This window comes from Camelina sativa, chromosome 7, assembly GCF_030686135.1.
Source record: "Camelina sativa cultivar CO46 ecotype springtype chromosome 7, ASM3068613v1".
Classification (NCBI taxonomy): domain Eukaryota; kingdom Viridiplantae; phylum Streptophyta; class Magnoliopsida; order Brassicales; family Brassicaceae; genus Camelina; species Camelina sativa.
Window position 1 is genome coordinate 24,822,027 of NC_141886.1, and position 27,786 is coordinate 24,849,812.

A 27,786-nucleotide genomic window follows, 5' to 3' on the forward strand; every position below is an offset into this window, starting at 1 on the left:
TCAATTTGACATTAAGTGATTTGTGTAATATTTACAAATCTTATATTATTCAATCATAGATTTTAAAAAGTATATTAAAATCCATTGTTATTGAACTGATTATTTAAAAAACTACTTTAAAATCCACTGTTACTAAAAACAGTTTGTGGATTTGGATTTTAGTGATTTTTAGGGATTCTAGAGAATTTGAGAGGATTTGTTTAGTTAAAAATACAGAAATTCAAATCTCATGGTTTTATTATGTACATTTGAAAGAATTTTACAAAAAAATCATATCAACTTTTCTAAAATCTATTAAAATTCCAAATTTCCTAAATCTCATCAAATTCTCCAAAATCATGGTATCGATATACCCGTCATACATAAAGGTAAGTTTTGTATCTCAATTTAGTAGATTTTTTAAATTACCTGATTTGTTATAATAATATTATCTTATATATAGAGAGAAATGATTTATTGTTTAAATAGAGTCAAACATGGAGGTAAGTTTTGTATCTCAATTTAGTAGATTTTTTATATGACCTGATTTTTTATAATATTATTGAATGCCTGGATAATACATGGAGGTAAGTTTTGTATCTCAATTTAGTATATTTTTTAAATTACTTGATTTGTTATAATAATATTATCTTATATTGAGAGAGAAATGATTTATTGTTTAGATAGAGTCAATCGATTGATATCATGGAGGTAAGTTTTGTATCTCAATTTAGTAGATTTTTTATATTACCTGATTTTTTATAATAGTATTGAATGCGTAAATAGAAGTAACGAATACAAAATAAAAATTCTGAATTTGGATTTAAATTGACTGGATGTTAATTACCCCGTCCTATGTGCATGTAACAAGTACTATACCATGCATGTCCTCACAATCTTGTTATTTAGTCTCTCCATTGGAGAAAATAATATGTCATGAGGTATTAAGATGTTGGGAAAGTGAATATGTACCAGCATTATTTAGTATATAAAATTATGCATGATATATAGATATATAAAGTTATTGCTAATTGGTTTTGACTTTGAATTTTGCTATGATTAGCCATCATTTTGAGAAATCACGACAAGTATCAATTTACTTGTCGTCAAATTCGTTTTTGAGTTAAAAGTGAGAGATTTGATACGAAATAAATGAAATCAAACTATTATCTGTTTGCTTATATATTCTTACTACTATTTCAAACTATTTCACCTGTTTTTATCTGCACTATTTCACCATTTTCTTGTTTTGTTGCCTAATTTTTCAATCTTTCTTTGGCGGCTTTTTCTTTTTTGGTTAATGTATGTTTTTGGTTTTCATTGATGCAATTACATGTTTGTATGTCTAGTAGCTTTGCCCTGAATATGATAATTATAAACGATAGAGGGCAATCGAATGTCTCATACCCCAGTGGTCGAAGCTGGTGTGGTGGACACTTTTAATTTAGCCCACTCCATTATTAATGTTAGTAATTTTAGGGTTGGCTGAAGGCTGAAGCTTGTGTACAGTGTGTTTTAATAAACAATGAAAATGTTTACAACAAATTTAAGATAATGCTTAAACAAAATACGGACAAAATATAAAAATACAGACATGTAAGTGACATAATCAAAAGAAGATCAATGCCACAAAAGCAGACAAAAAGCTAAATCGATTAAAGCTGACGGAAGAAGCGGCAGAGGTACCTGCATGTTCAATTATTAGGCCACATCATTAGTTTGATAAAACATCATTATAGTTTATGTATTTTTATGAATATTTATGCTTCTCAATGAAATATCGTAACATCAAATTCGAAATTAAATATGAATTAGTGGCATACCGTTGGTTGGTCCTGACGACGCACTAGTCGGAGAAGCTTCATAAAACATGAGAGAAACATATGAAAATCATACTCGTTTACGTTTCTAAGATGTTAATCTAATAAATACTACTAATTAAAGTTATTGATCGATGAGAAGTTAAACCGAAGAATATAATCACTACTCACAAGCGAGTTTGGCGCAGAGTGACACGTCAGGGTTAGTTCCACAAGCCTTGGGAAGATCGAGAGCGTTCTCTTTGGTGAGGTTTAGGGCTTTGAGTATCTCAGGGTTGTTAAAAACGGTGCATAAACACTGTGCGTCTGTTTCTACCATCGCTTTCAACGGCCCGCAACACGACGATGGAGGAGGTGGATTCACCGAGTGTACGTAAGGCTGACACGGCAACAGTTTTTGCACGCAAGCCATCGCCTGAGGGTTTTGTGCCGTAGTCTGGACGGAGTAGAGGACGACGACGGCTACGACCACAGCCATAATTTTGCTAATATCCATTGTTCGTTTTGTGATTTTTCTTTTGAGTTTTTTTTCTTCTTTTTGTTTTCGCGTTACGGGTGAGTATATATGCGTGTTCTTTATAAGTGGAGGAAAATGGAGAATTACATACCATGTTTGTTTTTGTTGTTATTTATGAAGGTGAGATTTGTTTATGAATTTTTATTTCGTGGATTTATTATCTGATTTGCTTTGATTAAGTCATTAAGTGCATGCCTCGAGGATTATTGCAAATTTAATTTACGTGGCCTAGTCCTTAGATTATCTCCTAGTACTGAAATCATTTTTCCCCACACGTTTTATGTAAACACTGATGAATCTGAGTAAATTTTAATCAAAGGTTACTAGCATTGTTTTGTATATTCTCTCTTTTATAAATAAAATAAAGAGAAATACCCTAAAATAGCATTAAAACAAATTTTATGAACAATTATAACACACATTTCATAAATTTCAAAAAATAGCACTATTTAACATATTAAAATATTTAAAATTAATTTTTAGAATTTTTTTTTTAGGTTTGGGTTCTCAATTTCACATTTAGAGTATAGTTTTGAGGGATATATATAGTTTAGTTTTTTTTTTTTTGACTTTAACAATATATCGACTGAGTTTATAAGTTCATTCGTTCGCCATAATTCTCTCTGACACGATAATCGAGGCGCCGCTCATCTCATCATCTTCCGACGCCGGTAGAGCTCCGGCTCACCGGCGTCGGGATCTCTCAGTATCTTCGATCCCTCTCTACTTCTGCCTGCAAATCTCGTTTGTGTTTTTGGTTTTTTTCACCGGAGTCCTCTTGAGAATTCAGATCTCTGCTCCGGCTATGCATCAGCTTCATCCACCGTCCCTCGTTCCTCTACATCCACTCTCCTCTCTCAGCGTAGCTACTCGACTGAGTACCCTACTGCCTGAACTCACCCCTCAACCCCCCCAAATGGCCTGATCTCCTTGGTGTTAATCTCTCGATCTGGCCTTTTCCACAGTCAACCATAACATCTCACCGATCCTCGGATTTATATCCTCTCTCCAAGTGGTTTACTTGGCTGCAGCTGGACGGGAGCTCTGTGTTGACGCCGAAGCCTTTAAAGATCTTGACGAAGAACATCATAACTCCGGTTGCTTCTGTCCCAACCTCGATATCTATTTGGCCCAGGTTTGCTCCTCAATCTTACTTTGGAACCCTGGTAGATAGCCTACTCTACTTAGGCTATGATGCATCCCTGCACTGAATCTCCCTCGATCCGCCTATACTTGCTTTATATCAAGATCAAATTGCTTAGTACCGGTGTTATCTGCTTGGTCAAGACGAGGTTCCCTCGATAGTGGAACATTGGCTTCGTTTAATTTGCTTGAGAACCCTTTGTGTCGAGTTCAATGTGATTCCAGGGATGATCTCTTTGAGGAAGACTGCTTGGTGAAGCTTGGCATTATGACCCCACCGTTACAATGTTGGGGTTACCTTGCCTTCACCAGCATCTTCTATCCACCTCACCCGACTCCTGAACCCAATCATGAACTTTTTTGCATCTCTATGGAAGTACCGCTTATCTCTGCTTGGTCAAGACGAGTTTCTCTCGGTAGCAGAACATCGGTGGCTCCAAAGTTGCTTCTTAGATTATTTTGTCGAGGTCAGTCTCTTAACCCTGTCCGGATGCTTGCGTTGTGTAGACATATCTTTGAATCTGATCCGACAGCCTGCCTGAACACTATCTTTGAACCCTTTGAACCCCTGCTTCGTTTACCACCATTAGATAGAAAACTTGGGTATGTTGATCTAGTCCAGGAACAAACTGATTACAAGCTTTGTGTGGAATTCATTTACCTCCATTGCCATGAGAGGGATGACCCACCTGTTTTGTTACGGCCTGTTACCCTCCCAATGAGAGCCCCGTTTTCATCTTCTTCAACCGCCATGACCACTCTGCAACCATCTCACCCCTTAGTCTCCTCCATGGAGCACACTTTCAAAAGCTCCAATGCGTCTACCGTAAGAGCGAAGTATGACCACCTTTTGGTCAGGGATTTCCTGAAGCTTGCCTTCAAATTTGAATCCTACAAGACACCAAAAGATCTTTCACCTTTTGCAAACTCCTCAAGGTTGTGCATCTCTTTGGAAGACTCATGTAGTCTTTATCTTTACCTTTCTTGTAACCGTTTGATTCTAAGTTGTAAGAACATCCTTCCTTTGAGGTTTTAAGTTTTTAATGAAAGTTGTTGTGTTCAAATATATATATATATATATATATATATATATAGTTTAGTATTTTGAATTTAGAATTTAATTTTGAAAGAAGAATTTTGAATGGGAGATTCTCAAAATAGCTCTAATTTAAGTTTTTTTTCCAAAAACTTAGCACACATCCTTAAAAATGACAAAATTAGCACAAACTTATATATCACTAATAACAAATATTAATAACAAAGTTGAAAAAAATGTTGAAATCGGGAGAACTCTGTGTTCCTCGAGCGAGAGAATATGGTGAGAGTGAGAGAGAATCTGAGAAATGTGAATCTGCCGAACCCAATCCAATCTGAAGTGGAAGTGAATCATAGCCTGAAATCAAGGAAAGAGGTGAATCATTAGTGAAAAATTTGCATTGGCGACATCAGAGGCGAACGACGAGCTCTGGTTCAGATCTCGTTGAAGATCTTTGTGCTATGGTTCAGCAAGATGATCAAGCTAAAGCTTCGTTTTCGTCTGGTTTTGTGATCATGCTTCTTCAAGTATTTTAAGGATGATGACAGTTTTGTGTACTGATCAGTAGAATGGGATCCAATTTGGTTCGATTTCTATGATTCTAAGGCTGCCACGTTTAGATTTTTCATTTCATAGTTCCCCATAGAAATGGTAGTTATGCTGTAAGATTCACATTATAGATTTTTCATTTCATAGTTCCCATAGAATTTGATGTTGAAAGTAACGTTAGCTTGATAAGAGTCACATTATAGTTTTTTTTTTTTTTTTCATCTACGTTTGCTTCAATCACTAGTTGTGGTTGAATCTGGTCACATTGGTAGATGGGTTGCATAAGTCTACTAGATAATTTATATTTTTGGCTTCTTCCTTACTGTTGGTAAGAGAATCCTCCAAGGGAACTTCTAGTTTAAAGAATCATGGGAGCATGAATATTCCAAACTGTACCATGGAAAACTATTGTTGAATGTTTCAGTCTTCGGTACCTTATTTCATCATGAGTGTCTCACATTTGCAGATTTTTGACAGGATCGTAAAAGTAGTTACACCAGGAGATGTGGGCGCTAATGCAAGGGATGGGACAAGTCCAGAAGATGGATTTAATGGCCATAAGAAGGAAGCCAAGCTGGAGTTATTTGGTTTCGATTCTCTTGTAAAGGACATAAGCTTGGTTTGAAGAGGTACTTCGATCTTATTTGTTATTAATATTTTTGTGTTGTTCTTTACTAATGTTAGTGTCTCTCTTATTAATAAAACAGTAAGGAATCCTCTTTTATCCAGCTACATGGAAATGACATCTTTTACCTTAAACTATGCTTTACACTTGATCAATTCAACAGTTTCATTTTTTTGATAATGTTGATTTTTTTTGGTATATTATTTATGTCATTTGCTTTGGGAAGCACATTTTCTCTTACTTGTCTTTCAGGTTTGTCTTATAATGTGATGATTGTTAACAAAATTGAAACCTGTAAGTTAAGATAGATGATTAGCAGCAAGAAAAATGTATGATGTGAGTTGGTAGTGAAATTCAGGAAGGATTCCTTAAATTCATGATGAGCTTCATAACAAGCTTAGATTTCAGGATGACTTTCATAAAAAATCTGGATATTGCTAAACACTAGGATAGCACAAAAATGAAACCATTACCTTGTACTAATGGAAATGTTTTTTATGTTTTACAATTATTTTTAGTAATGCTGAGTTTTTATATTGAACATTTCCTTGTTTTATGAATTGAAATATATTTTCATAACATCATTATTCATAGATGCTTCCTTGATCCATTCAAACTTTTGTTCCTTGTTTTATGAATTGAAATATATTTTCATAACATCATTATTCATAAATGCTTCCTTGATCCATTCAAAATAGCTCGTAGAATCTTTTCTCCTATTCTTGTAACTTGAAAAACCAACACCGAGCATCCATCATTACTATAAAACGTTTAAACTTTTGTTGATAACACAGTTACACTATACTACTTTTATGCACAACAAAAATATTTAGGAAGGACATCTCATATATCAGGAAGGCCTTCATCAAAATAAAATAAAAGGAAAACAAAGAAAACAAAACATACATGCCCCATAAGGACTCGAAGAGGGATCTTTGAGTATTGTACTAGCATGTAACCAGTTAGACAAGTCTTTCATTCAAATATAATATAAAAATAAAAGTATATATATGGATATTGCTTGAATAGGTGATTCTTTGAAATTTAGGAAGGTTTCTTAAACTTCATGATGACCTTCATAAAAATTCAGAAAAACACAAAATCAAATCATTAGTCATACATATTCATGTATATATATATATATTTAATATCATGATGTTCACAAAATAAAATCAATATCCTTCACTAAATGGAGTAGTTTGTAATATACTTCAGCAAAACATAAATTAAAAAATGGGTCAAAACTCATTTCTTTAAATTTAGGAAGGATTTCATATTATTTAGGATGATGTCTTTGAATTTTATGAAGGTATCCCTAAATGTAAGCATTAACTATAAGTTCTACAAAATGATTGACCCCTTAAGCTGAGATCTGACATCACAATGAGTAGGAAGATCATAATACATTCAAGTTTAAACTTGTAAATGTACTATAGCACCAAACCTGCAAACTAGAAGCTGAAGAAGCCAACGACGACAACCAAATTTTCTCTCTCTTCATAGATCTCTTCCTCATCTTCCTCCAATCAACAATCCTTTACAAAACACCAATTCTCAAATGAATATACCTTATTAACACGATATAAAGCTTTTTCTCTTTGTGTTGAGCAAACCGATTCTCAAAACGTTCACAGAAATACAGAGAAGAAGAACAACAACCATAGCATCATCTTATGTTAGAAAGAAGAATCAAAGGAAAAGTTCAAAAACTGATGAAGTTGAGCTTCAGAAGTCTTAATCAAGTCAATCCTTCTAATCTCCATCTCCTTACGAAGCCTCACTATCTACTTTGCAGGCTCCATCTTCTTCTTTTCCATGACAATAACTCTCTCATCAAACACTATAATCTCTGCTGCAATGACTCTTGCTCCTTTCCTCCGCCTCTCACCACCATCTCCATAGCTTTTCTTCTTCCTCTTCGATGATCTCTCTCTTTGTCTTCATGACAAGAGTCTTCGATCCACCAACTCCAGCAAATCTATAAACCGTACCAGATATTGTAATTAATACTCCTCAATTTGCTATGTCTCTCTTCATCTTCTTCTTCATAATTATCCTCATCTTCGTGGTCTTGGTAGTGATTATTTGAATTCGGAGTAGTCGCGTGAGAGGACGAGTTGAGATAAGAGCATGATCGAGATAGATGATTGGTCAACGCCGGAACAAGATGAGACGACGACCTCTTCCCATTGTGTTGATTCGATTTGAGAGGACCACAGTCACGGAGAGTTTCGTCGTGATTCTAGAGTAAGGTTGGATTTTTCTTGCGACGGGCATGTTGTAGCGGCTAAAGCGGTGGAGTACGGTGAATTGAATAAACAAATCGTTTTGGCGTTTCTCCCAGAAATTGATGACGATTAACTAAAAAATGAAGATCTCATATGAAATGATTAACACAAGCTTTGCCAGAAAAATCTAAAATCGTGAATCTAATTCTACCACCACCGTATACGACATAACGACGGAGAAGACAACCAAACTGTGAGAGCAGTTTAATTGAGTTGAGACGTAAGGAACGTAAACCCTTTTGGAGTTTTCCTAGCACGTCAGCAGAGTTACATGGCACAAAGAAGCACAATCACTTGTTTCCAAATTTTAAAACTAAAATTCATAGTATTTATATAAAAAAATGCTAAATTTGGAAAAGTTGAACCTATGTGCTAGTTTTGGAATAAAAACCTTAAATAGTGTTATTCTTGGGCATTTCTCGTTTTGAAATATAATGTTATTTTGGAATTTTCGAGATGTTGTGCTACATTTGAAAAAAAAATCTAATTTTGGTGTTATTTTTGAGAATCTCGCAAAAATAAATTGAAAACAATCAAAAACTAAAATCACCATCCAATATTAGTTTTTAAAAACTAAAATCTAGTATAAAAGAATGGTTAAAAAACCCTAATTCTAAAATGTACATGTCTACTATAACAGTATAACCTTGGTCAATAAGAGTATCTCCATCAAAGAATGTAATGAAAGTATCTTAAAACAAATTTTATTCTTAATTTTGAAAAAAAAAAGTGAAATTAAGTACTTCTTAAGAAACTTTGATATTTCATAGGTCCATTGAAGGTTGTTAAATTTGAGGTTCTTAAAAATAATCTATACTCCACATTGCTATGCCCTTTTGTGAGAAGAGTTTGGGAACTAGCACCAGCTGCAAAGCTTCCCTCAAGTCTGAATCTTGGTGGCAGCAAAACGTCCAATTTGTAAGAAGAACCTGCAATTTTAAAAACCAAAACATGAAAATATTCAAAATAGAAACTGCAGTTTTCAAAACAAAAACCTGCAAGAACACTAAACAGAACCTGCAGTCTTTAAAATCAAATTCTACAGTTTAAAAACCAAAACCTGAAAGTATTCAAAATAGAAACTGCAGTTTTCAAAACGAAAACCTGCAAGAACACTAAACAGAACCTGCAGTTTTTAAAATCAAATCCTACAGTTTAAAAACCAAAACCTGAAAGTATTCAAAACAGAAACTGCAGTTTTTAAAACCAAAACCTGCAGGAACAAAAAAACAGAAACTGCAGTCTTAAGTCTTAGTGATCGGATCCAAAAACACAAAGCCAATTCATCATCAATTGTTAAACTGCTACTGAAGAAGCAAAGAAACTCTCACAGTCTTCAGTATTAGTGATCGGCTTTGTGTTTTTGGATCCTTTCTTAGGCTTCTTCCATTTCATCATATTGATTTTACAAAGGTTTAATTATAAGAAAAAAAGGATTCAAACAATTGTTTACTCCACCAAATATCATCAAAACTCAACAACAACCGTCTAAACAAACAAAATCAAAGGCTAGTTCCAATATCATCTAAAAGATAAAAATTTACTCACTTGAATCTCTCTTAGAACCTCGACACGCTTCCTGACTGTCGGAGTCAAGTTCTCAAGGATATCTAAGTGTTGTCCAGCCAAGTTCTGCAACTTGTTCTGCAGCAAACACACAAATCAGAAAAAAAATTGTACATACGCTATTAAAAGGAACAAACTTTCAAACAATCAAATTAAGATGCAGCAACAATCCTCAAAAGCGAAGAACGATTCATTGAACCCTAATTTCAATCACAACAAATAACTCTAATTCATCACCATCTACAAATGAAATCGGAGAGATTCTTACCAAGGAAAACTGATTGAAACATCATTGAACCAAAGACTATTATTTCGACACTTGAATCGTCGCTGGTTGCACATGCGGTGGAGATAGTGATGACGACGGACAAAGGCGTTGGACCAGTCGCGAGAGAGAATGAGGGAAAGAAAAAATAAAATATATATATTTTTCTCTCTAGCCAATCAGGTGTCGACACAACCTCGATCCTTAGTGATGCTTAAATCTCTAACACAAGGATCGATCACTAGCAAAATTTGTTTTTTTTCATTAATATGATTTATTTTTTAACGTAAGTAACTGTTAAGATATTGCTAATAACCTTTGATAGAGATACTCTAATACATACAAATGTACATGATTACGTGGCGGAAGAATATTGGATCAATGATAATAATCGATGTGGCAACATAATAGGGAAGTGCGCTGAGATGACGTCGTTACCTCTTCTTCTTCAATCCTTCTTTTCGCAGAAAAAAAAAAAGAAAAGAAAAGAAAAAGGAACATATGGTCTGAGAAAGTGATTGGAGAAAGATCAAGATGACGAGAGTCTCAGGTTACACAGTCATCGTTGCTCTATCTATCTTCACACTCTCTCTCTACACTCATTGCGTTCATTCTCGTCCCTTCGTTCTCGTTCTCTCCAACGACGATCTCAACAACGGCTTCGACGATAATGGCGCCGACGACGAGTCCTCTGATTTCGGGGAATCCGAATCTAAGTCCATGGAAGATCTTGACCCCTGTTCATGGCGTCCAATCTTCGAGCCAGACGATTCCGCCGTCCACGTTACCGCAGTATTACTCTGGACTCCACAAAATTCTCGCGGCGGCGGCGAGTGAAGGAAACACTAGTTTAATGGAGGAAGCGGTCTCAGATATAGATTCGTCTGCTTCCTCCGGAGATCCGCACTCTCAGTCGCTGATGGGGTTCGTATACGGGATCGGGATGATGCGGAAGACTAGCCGAAGTAAATCGATTCTGCATCATCATTTCGCGGCTGAGGGAGGCAATACACAATCTAAGATGGCACTTGCTTTCAGATATTTACGACAAAACGTAAGCAGACACTGAGCTCTTTATTCCATCTTTTTTTTTGGTTTCTTGATTAATAAGTGATTATGATTCACAGATGTATGATAAAGCTGTTCAATTGTATGCTGAACTAGCTGAGACTGCAGTCAATAGCTTTCTGATCTCTAGAGATTCTCCGATGATGGTTGAACCTGTTAGAATCCATAGTGGAACAGAGGAGAATAAAGATGCACTAAGGAAATCACGTGGGGAGGAAGATGAGGATTTTCAGATTTTGGAATACCAGGCTGATAAAGGCAATGCTGCGACAATGCACAAAATTGGACTGTTTTATTACTTTGGTTTGAGAGGATTAAGGTGTGATCAGGCCAAGGCCTTGTACTGGTTTTCTAAGGCGATAGACAAAGGAGAGCCAATGTCAATGGAGCTTCTTGGGGAAATTTATGCTAGAGGAGCTGGTGTTGAGAGAAATTATGATATGGCACGTAAGTGTCTTACACTTGCGGTAAAACAAGGTCTCTATTCTGCATTTAATGGTCTTGGTTAATTGTATGTCAAAGGCTATGGAGTTGATAAGAGAAACTTCACTAAGGTACTTCATACTTCCCAGGCTTGCTTCTTTATCTTACTAGAAATTTATTCAACATCACAACCTCTGATCAATTACTATGACATATCAGTGAGTTGAACATATCCATACCCCGTTGGTATTTTCCCTTCAAGTGCAGGCGAGAGAATATTTTGAGATGGCTGCAAATAATGAAGACCCGAGCGGGCATTATAACCTTGGACTGTTGTATCTTAAAGGCATAGGAGTCAAGAAGGATGTGAGGCATGCAAACAAATATTTCTTTGTTGCTGCCAATACTGGTCAACCAAAAGGCTTTTTATCAACTCGCCAAGATGTTCCATACGGGCGTTGGGCTTACAAAGAACTTGAAAATGGTAACTATCTTCCTTACCTTAAATGTCAAAATACATATACTGTAGTTTTATATCTATGCGATTCAGTTAAAATGAAACTCCAAATATGTTAACTAATAGACTTAGAAGATTAATTGACAGGAGTTCATTGGCAATATTTTAAGTCTTGCATATTGTTGCAAGGAGTTTCATTTTAGAGCTTGAGGTAGGAGCGTTGTAATTTGCTAAAACCTATAACCATCAATAGGAATCTCTGTTAAGTTTGTACTGTGTCATGCTTTAATTTTTATTTCCATCCATTTAAGGTGTGTTTGTAGTTTGCTCTGAGCACTCTGAATACATCATTGAGGCATTTTGGTTGTAGGCGACGACTTTTTATAAGCTAGTAGCAGAAAGAGGACCATGGAGTTCTCTCTCTAGATGGGCTCTTGAAGCTTACTTGAAAGGTCATATAGGAAAGGCTTTTCTGTTGTATTCAAGAATGTCCGAGCTCGGTTATGAAGTAGCACAAAGTAATGCTGCCTGGATCCTCGATAAATACAGGGAAAGAAGCATGTGCATGGGAGTGTTAGGGTTTTGCACAGATAAGGAGAGGAACGATCTGGCTCATTCTTTGTGGTGGCGTGCCTCTGAATAGGGAAACGAACATGCTGCATTGCTTATTGGAGATGCATATTACTACGGCCGGGTAAGTCTGCCCATGCTTGAAGTTTAAGAATTCTTCTGTTTTCTGGAAAAATGTTAACATACGGTTAATACATCAAACATTAACTTATGACCCATTTATACCCATTTGATTTTTCCAAGAGATATCATTTCTCATTAATAAAATCTAGACTTTTAACTGATTCAATGGGGGCTCTTACTGATATTCCCAGGGTACAGAGAGGGATTTCGTACGTGCAGCAGAGGCATACATGTATGCTAAATCTCAATCAAATGCACAAGCAATGTTCAACCTAGGTTACATGCATGAGCATGGAGAAGGTCTTCCCTTTGATCTCCATCTAGCTAAATGTTACTATGATCAGGCCCTCCAGAGTAACGCTGCTGCAAAATTACCTGTCACGTTTGCTCTTGCGAGTTTATGGGTTCGTAAAAACTATGCTGATACCACCCTGGTAAGAGAGAGAGACAGAGAGAGTTACTGATGATTTGTGTGTCACCGAATTGTTTTGAATGAAGCTCACGTTTAATGGATGCAGGTACGAGTACTAGATTCTTTACCATAAGTGTCTCCAAAGGTGGAGGAATGGGTAATGTAGTGTTGGAAGAAGGTAACGCGACCATACTAACTCTCTTCCTCTGTCTTATGACCGTTTTATATCTCCGAGGAAGACAACGTAGACATGTGGTTTTGGATCATGTTGGTGCTGACGTGGCACAACCTCTCGCTGGACCATTGGCAGCTTTTCCCTAGTAATCGCTGTACCAGGTGAACAAATCGAAGGTAAAGAAGCAACAAAGAGAGACCAGTTACTCTGTAAAGGTTCTAACTTAGTTTTATACTCTTGACACAATGACAGTATGACACTGAACCATAGGCTATATCAGGGGACTAATTTTGTACAATAACGGTTGCATAATGTATACATTTTTGATGGAAGTATAAAATAAGTAATAATAGCTGAAGGATTATATCGGACTATAGTCAAAGGTTGTGTTAGAAACGTGGGCTACAAGTCCCACGGTCAAAGTCATTATATGTATAATATTGAGTCCCACGAAATTTGTCCAATTACGTAATCACCTTGCTTCCTCTCCATCTATTTTGACTTTTGGTTGTTTCTCTCATTTTCTCAAATCGATCAAATCTCTGAGACGTGAAAAGCAGAGCAAACAAAGAAATTACAGGAAGGTACTAGGTAGAATGAGAGTATCATGTTACAGGATCGTAGTCTTGGCTCTTCTGCTCATTTTCTCACTTGTTATTAATCGAGTTCAGGCGCAGTACTTCGTCCTCAATTTCCCGGATGACATTTTTCTAAGTGACTTTGACAATAACAGCACCAACGCATACTCTGACGACGGCGAGTTCGGGCAAACAGAATCAATATCCGAGCAGGAAGTTGATCCTGGCTCTTGGCGCCCAATCTTTGAGCTGAACAACTCTTCTACCGTTGACCTTACGTTGACGCCGTACTACTCTGGCCTCCAGAAGATTATCTCTGCGGCGAGCGAAGGAAACACCAGGTTGATGGAGGAAGCAGTTACAGAGCTAGAAGCGTCTGCATCAGCGGGAGATCTGCACGCGAAATCTGTGATGGGGTTTGTGTATGGGATCGGGATGATACGAGAGACGAGTGAAGCCAAATCGTTTCAACAACATCAGTTAGCGGCAGAGGGAGGGGATATGCAATCAAAGATGGCACTTGCATACAGATATATAAGGCTAGATGTAAGCAAGCTTAAGTTCTTTCGTTTCTTGGGAAATGTTCTGGCTGGCTAAGTATGCGTTTCTTGATTCTTTTGACAGTTGCATGATAAAGCTGCCCGATTGTATAGAGAACTAGCAGAGACAACATTCAATAGATTTATGATCTCTAAGGACTACACCACGTTTGTACCAATTATTAGAATTCATAGAGGAACATATGAAGATAAAAATATGCTAAGGAAATTCCACGGGGAAGATAGTGAAGATTTCAAGATAGTAGAACACTATGCACAGATTGGTTACCCTTCATCAATGTACAGAGTTGGTTTATTTTACTACTTTGGTATGAGAGGACTAAGACGTGATCACGCCAAGGGAGTTTACTGGTTTTCAAAGGCAGCAGAAAAGGGAGAGCTGAATTCAATGGGAATCATGGGTGATATATATTCCCGAGGAGCTGGTGTTGAGAGAAATTATACCAAAGCGTTACAATGTCTCACACTTGCTGCAGAACAAGGTCTCTATTCAGCATTTAACGGCCTCGGGTACTTGTATCTCAAAGGCTATGGAGTAGCTAAAAACTATACTAAGGTCAGTAATAATTAAAGCAAGTATCAAACAACGGGGATACGTTTCTTTCATTATAGTTCCTTTAACAATAATATCTCTGCAATTGTAGGCAAGAGAATATTTTGAGAAGGCTGCTGATAGTGAAGACCTAAGTGGGATGTATTACCTTGGAATGTTGTATCTTAAAGGCATTGGAGTCAAAAGAGATGTAAAGCAGGCAACCAAATACTTCCTTGTGGCTGCAAATGCTGAACTACCAAAGGCTATTTATCAAATGGCCAAAATGTTACATGTTTCCGCCAGGATCAAGAATAACCTAAACATGCTGAAATTGGTAACTAATTTACTTAAATGCAATGAACTTTATATCCATATGGTTTTAGTGAAATTGAAAGTATGAAAAAAATTTGATCGTGTTCTGTTTGGATTATTACCTCAAAAGATTAGCTAATTGATTGTTCATCAAGGGTATTTCAATGTCTCATTTTCTTTAATTGAGGTAGGAGTGGTCTAAGTACCTTAAAGGGTTTAGGATGTAATACACTTGTTTCTACTTATATATGGTTGTCTCTGCTATTTGATTTTCACTCTGTCTTGCTATAATATGTAAGTAACATTTTGTGAGGAATTTTGTACTTTGATCGCTTATTCACTTTCCTAGCATTTTGGTTGCAGGCTGCAGCTCTTTACAAGTCAGTAGCGGAAAGAGGACCATGGAGTTCTCTATCTAGATGGGCTCTTGAAGCTTACGTTAAAGGTGATTTCGGAAAGGCTTTTATATTGTACTCAAGAATGGCAGAGCTTGGTTACGAAGTAGCACAAAGTAACGCTGCATGGATCCTCCATAAATACGGTGAAAAGAGCATGTGTATGGGAGTTTCTGGATTTTGCATGGATAAAGAGAGGCATGAGCGGGCTCATGATTTGTGGTTGCGTGCCTCTAAACAAGGAAACGACTATGCTGCTTTGCTTGTGGGAGATGCATATTACTATGGCCGGGTAAGTTTGCACTTGTTAACAAACTTATTGTGCTGACTGATATCTCATGATGGTTTGTACTCGTGTTTCCTCAGGGTAAGGAGAGGGATTTTGTACGTGCAACAGAGGCATACATGTATGCAACATCTCTATCAAATGCACAAGCTATGTTCAACCTCGGTTACATGCATGAATATGGACAAGGGATTCCCTATGATCTCAATCTTGCTAAAAGTTACTACAATCAAGCCCTCGAGAATGAACCTGTCTCCAAATTGCCTAATATGTCTATCATGCTTGCTTTTGTGAGGTTGTGGGTTCACAGAAACTATGTTGATATTTCCATCATGGTGACTCTTCTTCTAGCCTCTATTATAATTGTTCTACATCTCCGTGAGAGACGGCGACACCTCAGAGTTCTTATCGGATCACATCGGTCCTGACGTTGCACAACCTCTCGTCGTTGCGTCTACTGCTTTCACCAACGAATCCTGATTTGTTTATATATGTACAGGTTGATTAATACTAGTTGTATAGTTGTGACACTGTACAGGTTGATTCCTATTTGTTTTATATGTATATAATTAAATTGATTTGTACTTTCTCTTTAACTCACTTTGATTATTGATAAAATTATGTTTACTCGAATGACGAATGAAATTTCCGATTGAGGATCGAAGTAGTTATATCTACGTTTTATTTCAACAATAGACAACAATGGTCAAAGCCATTGGTAGTAGTAACTTTTATATCAAGAAAACGTGGCTTGCAGAAAATGGTAGTGTTTATGACTTGCATGTTTTTAATATTTCTTCTTAATTAAACTGAATCAACGAAAATGAATCATCGTTGAATATGCAATTTAATAATACGACATCCACGTACTTGCGTTTAAGCGGCCCTCACGTTGAGCCAAAAACAAACAATGTGACGATAAGTTAATAACAAAATAAATCGTATATTTTAAACTCCAATGAATATTTCGCTCCTTATAATAATCATTAACATTATTCGAAGTTAGTAGCCACATTTCAATTTCGTTTGTTTGGATCAATTTAATCGTCTTTCTCGTCACGTCTCGTCTCGCCTCGTAGGAGAAAGATGTCGTTGATGGATAATCTATTAGGAATCCTCCGCGTTCGTGTCAAACGTGGTGTAAACCTCGCCGTACGTGATGTCTCTAGCAGCGATCCTTACGTCGTCCTCAAGTTAGGTCGCCAGGTTAATTTCTCTCTATCACTTTGTCTCTCACTCTCAAATTTTCAGAAACTTATAATACAACAAACTTAGAATTCAAAAACTCTTGTTTTGCAGAAACTCAAAACTAGAGTGGTGAAGAAAAACATAAACCCACAATGGGAAGAAGATTTGACATTCACAGTCACCGACCCTAATCTCCCGCTTACTCTGGTAACAAATTTAACAATCACTTTCTAAACCAAACCGGTCCGGTCCTAGAATTACAAAATCGTCTTTGGTTTAAAAACAGATAGTGTACGATCACGATCTCTTCAGCAAAGACGACAAAATGGGAGACGCAGAGATCGATTTGAAACCGTACATAGAAGCCTTACGAATGGAGCTCTCAGGTTTACCAGAAGGAACCATCATAACAACGATCGGTCCGAACCGCGGGAACTGCTTAGCTGAAGAAAGCTACATCCGTTGGATCAACGACCGTATCGTTCAGAACATTTGTCTCCGACTCGGCAACGTCGAGCGTGGTGAAGTCGAGATCGAACTCCAATGGATTGATCTCCCCGGTTCTAAAGGCTTGTAAACAAAATTTAACAATTACTTATGGGCTTTTACTCCTATATTGGGCTAAGCCCATTATATAAACAAATATAAAACCGATCAATACGAGAGTCCGGTTCGGTGATTTTATTCACAAAAGAAAAAAACATATACTAATATTGAAACATACTTTATGATTAAAGTATTTAATAAACTATGTGCGTTTGAAGCCATTGGTTTTGCGTCTGCCCAAGACGACGGCACGAATTTTAGTAATTGATGTTTAGTTTTAAAGGAATCATCAAGTTATCGAAAGGACAAGATATTTTTACGTTTTCGTATATTCTCTTTTTTATTTTTCTTTTGTTTTTTTCCTTTTAACGAAGTGAAGAAAAACAAAAAAGAGATGAAAAAGATAACTTTTGTGCAGCAATAGCCAGCTTTTGAGGAACACAATATAATATAACTTAAAATTTTTGAAACTGAGTAAGAAAAAGTTGGTAATTTTTCAGATCTTTTTTTTAAAGGAAAAAAGATGGCTAACTACACGAACTATTGAAAAATATATAGTTGCACATAAGTATACTATTGTATTTTTAACTATACGAATTATATGTATTATATGGCCATATGCATGAACTAGATGACGTTATGTGATCAACACCATAAACATATAATCCGGTACACTGGTCGACTGACTCCGGCGAAGACCGACGTTGACTCCAGTGAAGTCCGACGTTGACTCCGGTGTTGACCAAAAAAATGTATTAATTTTTTTTCTATTAAAACTCAAAAACAAGAAATATTATGTAAACATTTTTGTTTTTCATGATTAAAAAATATATTCAGTTCAATATCTAAATATTTTTATATATCTCTAAGTTATTCATTCTTATAATTAGTTAATTTTTATTTTTAAAGCTAAAATAATGATTAATTATAAATCTTTGATAATAAGATTATTTAAATACTACAAAATCATAAAATCAAATTCAACTACTTTCATTATAAAAAAATAATATGCAAAAAATTGAGTATATGACTCTTTACTTTATAGTTTGCATAGTAAATGTTGTATAAAATTTTATATATTTTTACTATAAAATTTGCATATTCTTAATAACATGTATACAACAACAAAATAAATTCACAATATTTACTTCTAATATATAAAAGATAAACATACAAAAAATTGATTTTAGCTAAACAATATAGAGGGTATGTTTGCAAAAGGGTATAAAATAAAAATATTTTTGCAAATACCTTTATATTACATCTTGAAAATAATTATCAATGATTTTTATTTAACTATTAGTTTATGTTTTAAAAATAAAAATTAACTAATTATAAGAATGAATACATTAGAGATATATAAAAATATTAATATATTGAATTGAATATGTTTTTTAATCATGAAAAACTATTAATGATTTAATATAATTTTTTTAAAAAAATTTAGAATATAATTTTTTTAGTCAACATTGGCCTTCGCCGGAGTCAACGTCGGAGTCAATCGACCGGTGTACCGGATTGTATGTCTATAGTGTTGACCACATAACGTCATATAGTTCATGCATGTGGCCATGTAATACATATATTTCGTGTAGTTAAATATACAATAGTATATTTGGTATGTGTGACCATATATTCCCCTATATTTGGTGTAGTTAGCCATTTTTTTCTTTTTTTAAATATTCTCTGTTCTATTTCTTATTTATTCTTTAATAGGTTCAGCCTTTTAGAGAACTCAAAACCGTGCAAAATAAGATTAAAGTTAAAAAATTTAATATATAGTATATAAAAATAAAAAGGTTTTGTGAAAGCATCTAATCTATCTATCTATACATATATGCTTTTTTCATTGATTCGTAGCCGTAGATCGGTATTTGGTCTGATGTTTTCTTTTGGTCGGGTGAAACTTTCAAAATTGTAAAACAGACCCTTTTATTCTTGATTTATATCTTAAACACCCCCTTATGTTTATTATCATCCAAAAAGTAGTGAAAACATTGAGTTCGGGTCGGATGCTTAATGAAGCTGACTAGAGTGCCACGCCTCTAATTTTGGATTTGAATTTTCATTTGTACTCCCTAGCCCCCATCATTAACCTCTCTACGCATGCCTCTCCTTGCTTCCTCACTTCTCTCTCTTCCTCTACTTCTTTTACTTTTATAAAATTGTTTTTCTTCACGTTTATAACTTTTTTTTTACACTCATTCACTTCAACATAGTAAATAATAAATCCATATAGTATCTGATAAAATCCATTTGTAAATTTAGGTATACTAAAGTTATTTATTTGGACAATTATATACTTCAATCTGTCAAAACTAATTTATTTACATATATAATTATGTTTTTAGTAATCGGTATGATTACTTTGCAGATATTTTCAAAATCAAATTGTACGTGATTAATTTTTGTTTATGTGTGTCTACAATACCATCTCTATAGACTATTTGTGTTCTTCATAAAAGCTAAAAACATTTCATATCAAATAGGAATCTTCATTAGTCATCATCCGTTCATTAGTGGGGAGTGTATGATTTGATTGCAATTAGAAGGTATGCTTTTGCTAAGCGTGTTAAAAGCACAAACGCATGGACCTTGGGTTTGCGTGAGAAGCATATGCAATGCCATACATAGTGTAACTTTTAATGAAATTAATCAAATACGTAGTTGATTTCTTTAATAATTCATGTAGAGTATACGGTACTTATGACTAGTGATTAATAGTCAAATAATGAATTTTTTCTTTTGTTAATCATAATTGTCATCTTTTTATTTAACCGTCTATTTCTATTTGTTTCTACAACAATTAGTCCACCAATGCATGAGACTCATAATAGTTAAAAAGGATATAAGGTTTGTCGCTATCAAAATATGGTAAATATCCGTCGAAACAGCATCTTTTGTAATCTCTAACCGCATGAGAACGATCTATAAAAGGAGTGAATAATCTACTTATCAAATACAACGGCTAGCTCCACATCTTAGAAGTATTGAAGAACATAATCAAGTATCTAATTTTGTTTTCTCATGCATGTGTTTTTTTTGGGGTTTTCTCATGCATGTTAAACCGATGAGATGAGCCAAGAAAAAGAAGAAAAAAACACGGTCAGCTTCAACCCAATGGTTCGAAGGGCAATCGTTATCTGGTTTCAAATTTCACAAATTAACCATTGAGGACAAGAAAACTATATCAAATAACTTGTAGGGCTCTGTTATTAGAAATCTTTTGTGATGAATTTCTTTAACTAGTGATAATTTCGTCTAAATACACAATGTAATGCATTATTTATTTATCTATTTTTTGGTTTTAACATAATTGAAGTTTGTGAGAGAAAAACAAAGCATAGTTTGATGCAAAACATGTATATCACGCACTTATCATTCCCATTGATTAACGTATTTAATGAGAATAGTTTGTCGATTTTTAGGATCAGCCCATATATATAAGGCCAACTTTATTTATAAGTATTGAGTTTTAACTGTAAAAGCAGGTCAATATATATATAGATCATAAAAGGTGTTAATTTAGTCAAAATTTGCTTTAGGAAACCTAATTATCTTACCCTCTTTTCCATTTTTCCCGTTAAAGTGTTTGCATTTAGGTCAATTATAACTTTCTCGTTTCAAGTGTTTTAGCTAAAAGGTCAAAGAAAAAAAAAAAGATGGCCAGGAAACACGAATTTTTACCATTTTTTAGTTATTTTTTTATCAGAACAACCCCTATATTATATTATAAGTATTGTGCTTTAAAAAGAGTTTTGAAAAACATTGGAAAAATAAAAAGCTGGAAAGAAAAGAAAAAGAAGAAGAGCTTATGTTTGTAATTGTATGGGATGATGAAAGAGCAGAGAGACTGGTTTGATGGAATATTGTGTTTCCTCAAATATCAGCAGCACTCCTCATTATATCATCAACCGATTTGCTTTTTGTACGGACTTTTTAATATATTTTTCTTAGGTAAAAAAGAGCAACACAACATCAGATTGATCTATCTCTATTCTCTCCTATGTACACAACACCAGAACCACACCCTCTTTTATTTAACTTCTTTTTAAATATCTTTTATACTTACATTGTTATTATTTTTTTTGGATGAATTTATAGTATCTTTTGAAAGTTTGGTATTATTTTTGTTTCAACGAAAATATTAAAATTGATTTTTTATTTTATTATAGGCATTCCATATAAACCAATTAACTACTAGGCGTTCCATATGAATTTCACGCTCTAATCCAGAAAGAAAAAAAACTGCATAAGTTGTGGTATTGGTTTGCCTCCCTTAATTAAAAACCTCAATAGCCAGCAGTTTAACAATTTTTCTTCGAACCATGTAAACTTTGGCACTTGAATTCACACAAAAAAAAAAATTTACAATTTGCGTAATGTTATACACGTAGCTATCCCAACATTGAATGCACTCGTATGAATGAGCATGCTCGCCTCAACCGTACCAAACATACTCTTATCAAAAACAGATCTCTAGTTTAGACATTTAAATGCGTTGATGCTATTATATGTCACCAACGATTTTACAATTTGGAAATTTTGTGAATAGATGAAAGTAAAATCCATGCAATGATAACTCAACACACATGTCGTAGTAAAAGTGATTTTGATCTTATGTTAATGATATCACATAGTTCTGTTCTCTTTCATCCCTAATAACTAAAAGTCTCTAGTTGGGATCTACTTTGTTCAATTGTGACCATTTTCCAAAAACTTTCAACCCTTTTTGAGAGAATTCTTTTGATGTTTTAAAACCAATTTTCTAATAAGTTCATATAAACACCAAATCTGGCCTATCACTTTAAGGGTCCGAATGGTGATAGCGTAATTGAATGTGCGGAACAAACGGTTTTATAGTACGATATGTGCGAGATAAAAATATTTGCGGGACAAGTGCGGTTTATGCAGAATAAGCGGTACAAAATAATGTTTGATTGGTGAAAAAACTACTAGCGGTATTGTTAATAAGAAATTTTTTCAGTTGTTAATCAGTAATTTTTTAAACTTCTATTTTTTCTGTAAAATTAAAAATTTCTTTTTAAAACATAAGTAAATTGGATTACAATTTTTTTTTCTTATATGTTTCTAATATCAAAAAACTGGATTGCAATTTTTTTTTCTACTGGATTGCAATTTTTTTTGTTTATGTTTTTTATTTATTTTATTTTAAATTATTTACATGTATATTTTTTGCAGTTTTATTCTTATAAATTTGTTTTTCAAAGTTAAAACTGATTTTTTTATCATATATGAAGAAATAATGCTGTAGATTATTTTCTAAAAAAATCGAAAAATTAAATGATTTATGAAATCTTTTAATAATTTTTAAATTAAAAACAAATTTAACATAGAGACATTTGTTAATATATAGCATACTGATTAATTCTTTTTCAAATCATAAATTGAAAATAATAAATATATAATTAATATTTTATTGTGTTTAGATGCGTTTTTCGAAACGAACCGCTAGATAATTGAGGGTTCGAACGCGGTCCATGGCATATTACTTTGTTTGAAAAACGCAAATGAATTATTTTTTCACTTTGCCAAAACCGCAAACGACTGAACATTATCGTGACTGGTGACTATAGTGCATTTTTGACAAAAAAAAAAATCTAATACCGCTTTTCTACTGTCTCCATTCACTACCTAAAAATAAACCAAAGTTTTTTTTTTGTATAGCTACTTTTTCTTGTAGTAATATTATGTTTAAATTTATTATTTTCTAATTACTAAATCGGGACTATTACTAATACTGTATACTAAATTTTAGTAATTAAAATAGAGATAAATTTATTAGATCAACGGAATTATATTAATTTATATACTATTTAGAAAAGAACAAAAAAAAGAATATACTAACAGAAGCAAAAACAGAGAGCCTCTGCTTTGGACTACGCAAAGCGCACAAGGCCGCCTCTCTTTCACTATCCCCGAAGCTCCACCACGCACCCACATCAGGCCATCCAACAACCATTTTTATTTCGTTTTTATTACCTTCTTTTGTCCTATTACAATCAAATTTACATTACATTACATCACTCATTTATGTTGGATTGTTATTTTCTAACCAAAAAGAATATATATACTGTATATATTTCCCTTTAATTTATTTTCACTTGAGCTATTCTCAAATTTTACATTTAATGTTTTCTACTCCTACACACGAAACTAGTTCTGAAAAAAAAAACTAATCGAACGAAAATAACTAAAACAATGTGGTCATTTTGAAAGAATAAAGATAAATATATATTGTCTCAACGGCAAAAAAAAACAAAAGAATATAAAAATGTGGTCACTTCTCAACAACACTCACTTTACTCTTTTTTCCCCCTTCACACACTTCTCTCCCAAACTAAAGACAAAACACTCTTCTCTCTCTCTCTCTCTCTCTCTTTTCACACTCTCTTCTCCGGCGAAACAAAGATGATAACGGCGACGGACTTTTACCATGTCATGACGGCTATGGTTCCGTTATACGTAGCTATGATCCTCGCATACGGCTCAGTCAAATGGTGGAAAATATTCACACCAGACCAGTGCTCCGGCATAAACCGTTTCGTAGCTCTCTTCGCCGTTCCTCTCCTCTCTTTCCACTTCATCGCCGCTAACAACCCTTACGCCATGAACCTCCGTTTCCTCGCCGCTGATTCACTTCAAAAAGTCATAGTCCTCTCTCTCCTCTTCCTCTGGTGCAAACTAAGCCGCAACGGCTCCTTAGACTGGACCATCACTCTCTTCTCGCTTTCCACTCTCCCAAACACTCTAGTCATGGGGATACCACTACTCAAAGGCATGTACGGTGACTTCTCCGGCCAGCTGATGGTTCAAATCGTTGTGCTTCAGTGTATCATCTGGTACACGCTTATGCTTTTTCTCTTTGAGTACCGTGGAGCTAAGCTTTTGATCTCCGAGCAGTTTCCGGACACAGCTGGATCTATTGTCTCGATTCATGTTGATTCCGACATTATGTCGTTAGATGGAAGACAACCTTTGGAGACTGAAGCTGAGATTAAAGAAGATGGGAAGCTTCATGTTACTGTTCGTCGTTCTAACGCTTCGAGGTCTGATATATACTCGAGAAGGTCTCAAGGCTTATCCGCGACTCCTCGGCCTTCGAATCTAACCAACGCCGAGATTTATTCCCTTCAGAGTTCAAGAAACCCGACGCCTCGTGGGTCTAGCTTTAACCATACTGATTTTTACTCGATGATGGCTTCTGGTGGTGGTGGTGGTGGTGCTAGGAACTCTAACTTTGGTCCTGGAGAAGCTGTGTTTGGTTCTAAAGGACCTACTCCGAGACCTTCGAACTACGAAGAAGACGGTGGTGCTGCTAAACCAACGGCTGCTGGAACTGCGGCGGGAGCTGGGAGGTTTCATTATCAATCTGGAGGGAGTGGTGGTGGTGGTGGCGGAGGAGCGCATTATCCGGCGCCGAATCCAGGGATGTTCTCGCCTCAGACTGGTGGCGGTGGGGGTGCGACGGCGAAAGGTAACGCTCCGGTTAGTGGTGGAAAGAGGCAAGACGGAAATGGAAGAGATCTTCATATGTTTGTGTGGAGTTCGAGTGCATCGCCGGTTTCAGATGTGTTCGGCGGTGGAGGTAACCACCACGGTGATTACGCCGCCGCTACGAACGATCATCAAAAGGACGTTAAGATCTCTGTACCTCAGGGGAATACTAACGGTATGTATGGTCCCTCACTTTTACTCTCTTGTTTTGGTTTTGCTGTTTAATTTACTTTCTTTACAAAAACAACCCTCTTGGTTACAATTGATTTTCATTTTCGTAATGATTTTTATTGGCTTTTAATCAAGATTTGGGATTTGGTAAGTAGTGGCTTCTTTAATTGTTGAAATGTGTTGTTGTTGTTGGCTTTGTTACAGACAACCAGTTTGTGGAGAGGGAAGAGTTCAGTTTCGGTAACAAAGATGATGATAGCAAAGTTTTGGCAACGGACGGAGGAAACAACATAAGCAACAAAACGCCGCAGCCTAAAGTGATGCCACCAACAAGTGTGATGACAAGACTCATTCTCATTATGGTTTGGAGGAAACTAATCCGTAATCCCAACTCTTACTCTAGTTTATTCGGCATCGCTTGGTCCCTCGTCTCCTTCAAGTATGTACTGTTTCTATTTTTTTTACTTTTATTTTGAGTCTATAATACTTTAACCACTTTCTTGATAAGAAAAGGGTCAGTCTTGAATGCTTCTATGTTTGAAAGTTTATTATAGATAGATTGTAGTTTGAAAGAAAAGATTTGAGAAAGATTTGTGGGAATTAAATTGATGTGGTCTGTGCAGGTGGAACATTGAAATGCCAGCTCTTATAGCAAAGTCTATCTCCATACTCTCAGATGCAGGTCTAGGCATGGCTATGTTCAGTCTTGGTCAGTTTCTTTTTCTTTCTTTTTTTAATTTTTTAATTTTTACTTCTCTTTTCATTTATTACATAATTAATACCATAAAACAGTCAATTGTTCTCTTTATTCTGACCTTCATTCTTTAGAGTGTTTTTTTTTAATTTAAAAAACAAGAAACCAAATCATCATGTGGATGCATGATTCTCTGCTGGCTTTTTCTTTTGAAGTTTTTATTTATTTATCGAAAACTAGATAAACATGTTTGTATCAAAAAAGCAAACAAAACTGGCTTCATAGCAGAAAGCATGCTCCACAGTTCTCTGCTTATCATCATAACATGTCTCTCTCTTTAATCGTAGGAACCCATTTTTATTTTATTTTTTACTAAAAGTAACAACATTTTTTGAAAAATATTTAATGTCTCTCTTATCGATGAAAAAACTTCTTTTACCTTATTAATGTTTCAGTAGAATTCCATCAACTGAATATAAAAATTTGTTTAATCAGTAACTTTATTGAAAAATCAATATAAGGATAAATGATAATGATGATGTTAATGGTGGTGGATTAGTGGCTGTGATGATTGTTTTTATGTCACTCTTTTGCAGCTAACCTGTTTAAAAGAGTAGGATATTTAAGTTAAACCAAAAGGCAAAAGAATATTAAATTGTTTACTTACTATGTAACTTTTTTTTTGTAATGTGTGTTAAAGGGTTGTTCATGGCGTTAAACCCAAGAATAATAGCTTGTGGAAACAGAAGAGCAGGTTTTGCGGCGGCTATGAGATTTCTCGTCGGACCTGCCGTCATGCTCGTTGCTTCTTATGCCGTTGGCCTCCGTGGCGTGCTCCTCCGTGTCGCCATCATCCAGGTATTTTTTATTTTTATTTTGCATGAAACAATTCTGCATAATATAAAATATAAATTTAATCTAAAAGTTGCATAGAGAGTTGGAAACATCCTATATTATGAAACAAAAATATTTACGTAGTATTTAATTGTCCTAATAAATTTTTTTTTTTCATTGATAAAAACAGGCAGCATTGCCACAAGGAATAGTACCGTTTGTGTTCGCTAAGGAGTATAATGTGCATCCTGACATTCTTAGCACTGCGTAAGTTTATTAATCCATCATATAGTTTTGTCGTAATATATAATAAATGTTGTTTACTAAAAAAAAATCTGGTTGCTTTGTTTTTCATTGATGAGTAAATTTGATTAGGGTTTATTTTGGTTTAACGTGAATGGTAATGTTCTTTTTGCAGTGTCATCTTTGGCATGCTGATTGCGTTGCCCATAACTCTTCTCTACTACATTCTCTTAGGGCTATGATGAGATATTACCTTAAACACAGGGACCTTTTGTAAATCTTTTGGGTGATTATGAAATGTGAAAACAAAAGATGCCCTTTTTGTTGAATACCCACAAATTTAATCATAAAAAGCAGCCTTTAGTGAATCTTCGAAGATAATTTGGAGAAAGAAGCTCTTGAAGAAAGGAAGAAGAAGAGGTCTTAAGTAGGAGCTTGGCAAGTTTTACCTTTTCTTAGTTTTAATGAACATTCGTGTTTCTTTTGGTAGGTTGTAGGAATTTGTAAAAGCGTTGCTACTTTTAAGTGAATTAAAACGTTAAGGAAAAAAACTCAAAAGTTTAATTAATTTATGTTTGCATGCTAAAGTGATAATAGGTGTGTAAATGTATCTATTCTCACAACAATAAATTTAACCATTTGTACGAATTATGCAAATGAACTAACTTAACTTAGCAGATCTATGATAGGTCAGAAACTAACATAGTAAAGTACATTTCAAACAAAAATGTCGGCGAAAGAGACTTCTCTCCGGTTAATTTGGATTTTTTTTTTCAAATCTAACTATGAAGATTAGTTTAAGAATGATAGAAATTTCATGTAGTTTTGGTGGGAGGTTATGAAATAGCATGTGACTATAACAACGTACTCGAGAGTTTTGGTTCGGATTCAACAGAACACTCGATTAAAT

At 34.9% G+C, this 27,786-nt stretch overlaps 3 protein-coding genes, 1 long non-coding RNA gene and 2 pseudogenes across 6 annotated transcripts; 4 read left to right on the forward strand and 2 right to left on the reverse strand.

Moving 5' to 3' along the window:
* Positions 1–1,478: 1,478 nt before the first annotated feature.
* On the reverse strand, positions 1,479–2,353 carry LOC104704860 (non-specific lipid transfer protein GPI-anchored 9-like). Its single transcript, XM_010420880.2, has 3 exons — positions 1,971–2,353; positions 1,803–1,838; positions 1,479–1,665 (listed from the first exon to the last, which is right to left on the reverse strand). The coding sequence occupies exons 1-3, from the start codon at positions 2,293–2,295 to the stop codon at positions 1,589–1,591; spliced, it is 438 nt and encodes a 145-aa protein (XP_010419182.1). The 5' UTR covers positions 2,296–2,353; the 3' UTR covers positions 1,479–1,588.
* A 6,251-nt stretch (positions 2,354–8,604) lies between these two features.
* On the reverse strand, positions 8,605–10,070 carry LOC104702050 (uncharacterized). The gene is made up of 3 exons (XR_753927.3): positions 9,792–10,070; positions 9,506–9,601; positions 8,605–8,886 (listed from the first exon to the last, which is right to left on the reverse strand). It is a non-coding gene; the product is annotated as an uncharacterized LOC104702050 (long non-coding RNA).
* A 172-nt stretch (positions 10,071–10,242) lies between these two features.
* On the forward strand, positions 10,243–13,390 carry LOC104702051 (ERAD-associated E3 ubiquitin-protein ligase component HRD3A-like; annotated as a pseudogene). The gene is made up of 6 exons (XR_015562328.1): positions 10,243–10,842; positions 10,916–11,410; positions 11,547–11,763; positions 12,107–12,430; positions 12,621–12,863; positions 12,948–13,390. The product of XR_015562328.1 is annotated as an ERAD-associated E3 ubiquitin-protein ligase component HRD3A-like (transcript).
* Positions 13,391–13,416: 26 nt separating this feature from the next.
* On the forward strand, positions 13,417–16,315 carry LOC104702052 (ERAD-associated E3 ubiquitin-protein ligase component HRD3A-like; annotated as a pseudogene). Its single transcript, XR_015562329.1, has 5 exons — positions 13,417–14,140; positions 14,219–14,710; positions 14,799–15,023; positions 15,365–15,688; positions 15,763–16,315. The product of XR_015562329.1 is annotated as an ERAD-associated E3 ubiquitin-protein ligase component HRD3A-like (transcript).
* A 341-nt stretch (positions 16,316–16,656) lies between these two features.
* On the forward strand, positions 16,657–17,637 carry LOC104702053 (protein C2-DOMAIN ABA-RELATED 3-like). The gene is made up of 3 exons (XM_010417866.2): positions 16,657–16,888; positions 16,982–17,077; positions 17,157–17,637. The coding sequence occupies exons 1-3, from the start codon at positions 16,769–16,771 to the stop codon at positions 17,445–17,447; spliced, it is 507 nt and encodes a 168-aa protein (XP_010416168.1). The 5' UTR covers positions 16,657–16,768; the 3' UTR covers positions 17,448–17,637.
* Positions 17,638–23,707: 6,070 nt separating this feature from the next.
* LOC104702055 (auxin efflux carrier component 1) lies at positions 23,708–27,524 on the forward strand. Its single transcript, XM_010417867.3, has 6 exons — positions 23,708–25,109; positions 25,310–25,544; positions 25,729–25,814; positions 26,500–26,657; positions 26,824–26,900; positions 27,052–27,524. Exons 1-6 carry the CDS (start codon positions 23,849–23,851, stop codon positions 27,116–27,118), a joined length of 1,884 nt encoding a protein of 627 aa, XP_010416169.1. The 5' UTR covers positions 23,708–23,848; the 3' UTR covers positions 27,119–27,524.
* Positions 27,525–27,786: the final 262 nt, after the last annotated feature.